A 3,923-nucleotide genomic window follows, 5' to 3' on the forward strand; every position below is an offset into this window, starting at 1 on the left:
TATTAACAAACATCCAGGAGACTTGATTCTGTCCCTACATCGTCACTAAGAGTAATGCCTGCATGAGCCCCGTTATGTGGTGTTTAAGAAAATCACATAATACCAATTTAATGAAATTGGGGGTGTAAATATATAATCAAATGTAGGGTAAAAATGCAGGGAACCTCCTGCACTCCTCACCTCATTTACAATAATTGTTCCCTTCTTTATGCAACGTTTTCATGCATTAGTCTCGTTAAGTTCCTCTTTAAACTATATATTTTTGATAAGCCGCTTCTCAAGAATATCTACTATTTGTATTATTTACATTACATTATTGACTGCACTTTTTACACAACCAAAAAACACAACCAAAAAACATTGCAGATGTCCAGGTTTCAGAGGTGGCTTCACTGACTGGAACTTATCAGTCTGTGTTGAACCTCTGTAAGACTTATCATTATTTAACTGCAATAGTGGTATCAAATATGCCAGGGCTATTCAATTAGTTGGTGAAAATGATCCAAAGCAAGGGGCCGGGAAAAAAATGGCTTGAAATATGAGCAATCATATTAACCTGTTTATCCCTGAGCCTGTTTTTCAGGTCTCAGGCTCGAAAATGACATTCCCAGAACAAATGACCATATCTTCACTTCTAAAAGGGTTAAATTAATAATCTTTTTTCTCAAAGTAATGATAAACCTGTGACTTGGATGTAGAAAACTCAGAATCAATATAGATGTTTTTTATTTTAAAGAAAATTCAGATTGAACATAGTAAAAAAACTGTAAATTATAGTGTCCGTCCAAAGATTATTTTTTACTTATAGTGAAAACTACCCTTGGATGATGGGTTAGTAGACTAAAAGCTTTAGGAATCCAAAGTACAACATATAATAAGTACCCTGTATCAAGATTGATGCAAAACACAAGAACTCAAGAAAATGTCAGGTCATCACATACAGTAAACAGTCAGGTTTATAGATGCATATCTTTTCAGATGCAATTTAACTAGGCTGTGTGTTCTCCACTGATACATGAAGGCTGTGAAAGACTGGTGATAAGAGCAGACTTTAAAACTGATCCTGTGTGACTGTTTGGCACAACAAAGCTGATCTAAAGAACGATAGATGCTTTGCTGCTAATCCCCCGCAGGTACGTAGAGATAAACAGCAACACAAACACAACAAAGTCCGCCCTCATTGTTTGTCTCAGCTCAGTTAGAAGCCACCGGAGCTCTGAATGACCTGACAAGAGCCAATCAAAAATACTGTCATTTCCATTGGAAAGCAGCAGGCAGCCAATCAGGAGCTCAGGTCTCGTTGGACACACCTCAACTGTGCGTATGCTGCATGAAGATGTTCTCTGATAACTGCCTCTGGCTTCAGACTGCTGCAATAACAAGGGCCTGGAGAGATCCCTCAGTCCTGATGGGTCTTTTCCTGAATGAATTTGTATTCATACTGAAAGAAAACACAAGAGCAGGAGAAACCGATTAGAATGAAACCACTTTCATGGCCATTATCTACAAGTGAATAACTTTTGAGGACACTGATCAACTCTGACACCTGTATTTGCTTTACAGTCCAAGAAACCAGCATGGATCTCAGACAGAGATTTGACAAAGCAGACTTAGTCAAATGATTCAAGTTTCTTACCAAGGCTAGCTGCCTCCCTATGTTTCCCATGGTTATCACCCCCGCGAAGAAGATGCACGGTAACCAGGAGCGAATATACAGGAAGTCTGGAGAAGTATACCTGTGCAGAGAGGAAGCACATGACAGCAACTCCAAATTCTAACATACCGACACTTAACTTTCATCCATGTTTTCCTAGGATTATATTAAATATTGCACAACAAATTTACTGAAGATATTGAAAACAGGAATGTTTTCAAATGAAAAAATAGAAGATTAATACATAATTACACAAAAGAAAGTTTCTACTATGTAATTTAATGAATATGTATTCAAAATTCTGAACCTGCAAACATTTGAATGCGTTCCACTTTTCTTGCACACTAAATGTATATAAACTAGGTGTATAAACTTACTGAAAGACTCCATTATAAACCAGGACTTGTGTGGCCAGCGTAGCCAACAGGGCGATACTGACCCCCAGGCCAAAGCCACTGCGGGAGCGGTCAAAAGTCCACCACAGTCCGATGGAGAGCGCCGCCAGAGTCAGAGACAGCTGCACGTTGTTGGCAAAGTCAACTTTCTGACAGAGGTAGGGTCAAGGACCAAGCAGTCAGTGTCTGGAAGCTCTACACTGGGTTCATATCTGTGTGACAGTGCAGCCCTGCTCTGGAGATATCACTTTGTTCAGCCAGATAGCCACATAGAATACAAGCAGACAGATTAGGCTCCTCCTCTCTCACTTATTACAAAATGGATCGGCACTTGGAGAGAGGGGGGAGGAAGCGTCCAGAGGAGAGAGGGGGGAGGAGGCGTCCAGAGGAGGGAGGAGGGAGGAGAGAGGAGAGAGGAGGCGTCCATAGGAGAGAGGAGGCGTCCAGAGGAGGGAGGAGGGAGGAGGCGTCCAGAGGAGAGAGGAGGCGTCCAGAGGAGAGAGGAGGGAGGAGGCGTCCAGAGGAGGGAGGAGGCGTCCAGAGGAGAGAGGAGGGAAGAGAGAGGAGGCGTCCAGAGGAGGGAGGAGGGAGGAGGCGTCCAGAGGAAAGAGGAGGGAGGAGGCGTCCAGAGGAGGGAGGAGGGAGGAGGCGTCCAGAGGAAAAAGGAGGCGTCCAGAGGAGAACGGAGGAGGGAGGAGGTAGGAGAGAGGAGGAGGGAGGAGGTAGGAGACGTCGAGAGGAGGGAGGAGGCGTCGAGAGGAGGGAGGAGAAAGGAGAGAGGAGGGAGGAGACGTCCAAAGGAGGGAGGAGGCGTACAGAGGAGGGAGGAGAGAGGAGGGAGGAGGCGTCCAGAGGAGGGAGGAGAGAGGAAGAAGGAGAGAGGAGGGAGGAGGCGTCCAGAGGAGGGAGGAGGCGTCCAGAGGAGAGAGAGGAGAGAGGAGAAAGGAGATGAGGGAGGAGACGTCCAGAGGAGAGAGGAGAGAGGAGAAAGGAGGCGTCCAGAGGAGAGAGGAGGGAGGAGGGAGGAGAGAGGAGGGAGGAGTCGTCCAGAGGAGAGAGGAGAGAGGAAGGAGAAGAGAGGAGGGAGCATTCACAGGTGCAGGTGGAAGTGTTCTCACTACAGGGGTACCAAAGCTCCGCCCACAGCCATCTGAGCTGCTTTGAATGGTAAAGCATGATCTAAGACAGTGGTTCTCAACCTGTCTTAGATTAGACTAGCTCCCGCTAGTGGTACGTGGAGGAATCCGACATATAAAAAATATTTTAAAAATATATATTTTTAAAAAGAATATTTTTTTATTTTATTTAAAGGTGGGGTAGGTAATTTTGGAGAAACCAGCTCGAGTGCGCAACAATTTGAAAATACACAACCGGAAAAAATCTGCCACTTCCTACAGAGCCCCTCCTCCAACAAACACGAACGCGCACATGACCAATGAGGGCACGAGATAAGTTTGTGCACAGATGGAAGGCTGACAGGCAGGTAGGTCATCCAGTTATTTTAGCCGGGCCGGCTCAGATGATTGGTCGTACTACGGCTTCCACAGATGACATTTTTTTATGGATTTTTTGTCAAAGCACTTCAGATATTCATTGCTATCGGGATGTTAAGAGCATTCCATGGAATATAACAACAAGTTTATCTCGAGCCGGTTTCTCAAACTTACCTACCCACCTTTAACAACGAAAAGATTAAGGTTAAGAAATAAAGAAAGTATAGAGGAAAAACATCTTTGTCTGTAATATGTGCAGTTAATACAAAAAAGACTTAAATGGCACATCCCTCCAACAAGAGCAAATTCTCTTATTGTTAAATATTGTTGTATGAATTGTTTGAAAATGTTTATGTATACAACTGTGTATCAGCTGAATAT

At 44.0% G+C, this 3,923-nt stretch overlaps 1 protein-coding gene across 1 annotated transcript; it reads right to left on the minus strand.

Annotated features, from left to right (window-relative positions):
* Positions 1-709: 709 nt before the first annotated feature.
* On the minus strand, positions 710-2,213 carry LOC104950207 (insulin-induced gene 2 protein-like; the record flags this gene model as incomplete). The annotated part of the gene is made up of 3 exons (XM_010776693.1): positions 710-1,441; positions 1,637-1,736; positions 2,032-2,213. Coding segments are annotated over 3 exons (324 nt in total), but the record flags the coding sequence as incomplete, so codon positions are not given.
* Between the last annotated feature and the right edge of the window lie 1,710 nt (positions 2,214-3,923).

Source organism: Notothenia coriiceps, unplaced genomic scaffold (genome assembly GCF_000735185.1).
Source record: "Notothenia coriiceps isolate Sejong01 unplaced genomic scaffold, NC01 NC01_scaffold00017218, whole genome shotgun sequence".
Classification (NCBI taxonomy): Eukaryota; Metazoa; Chordata; class Actinopteri; order Perciformes; family Nototheniidae; genus Notothenia; species Notothenia coriiceps.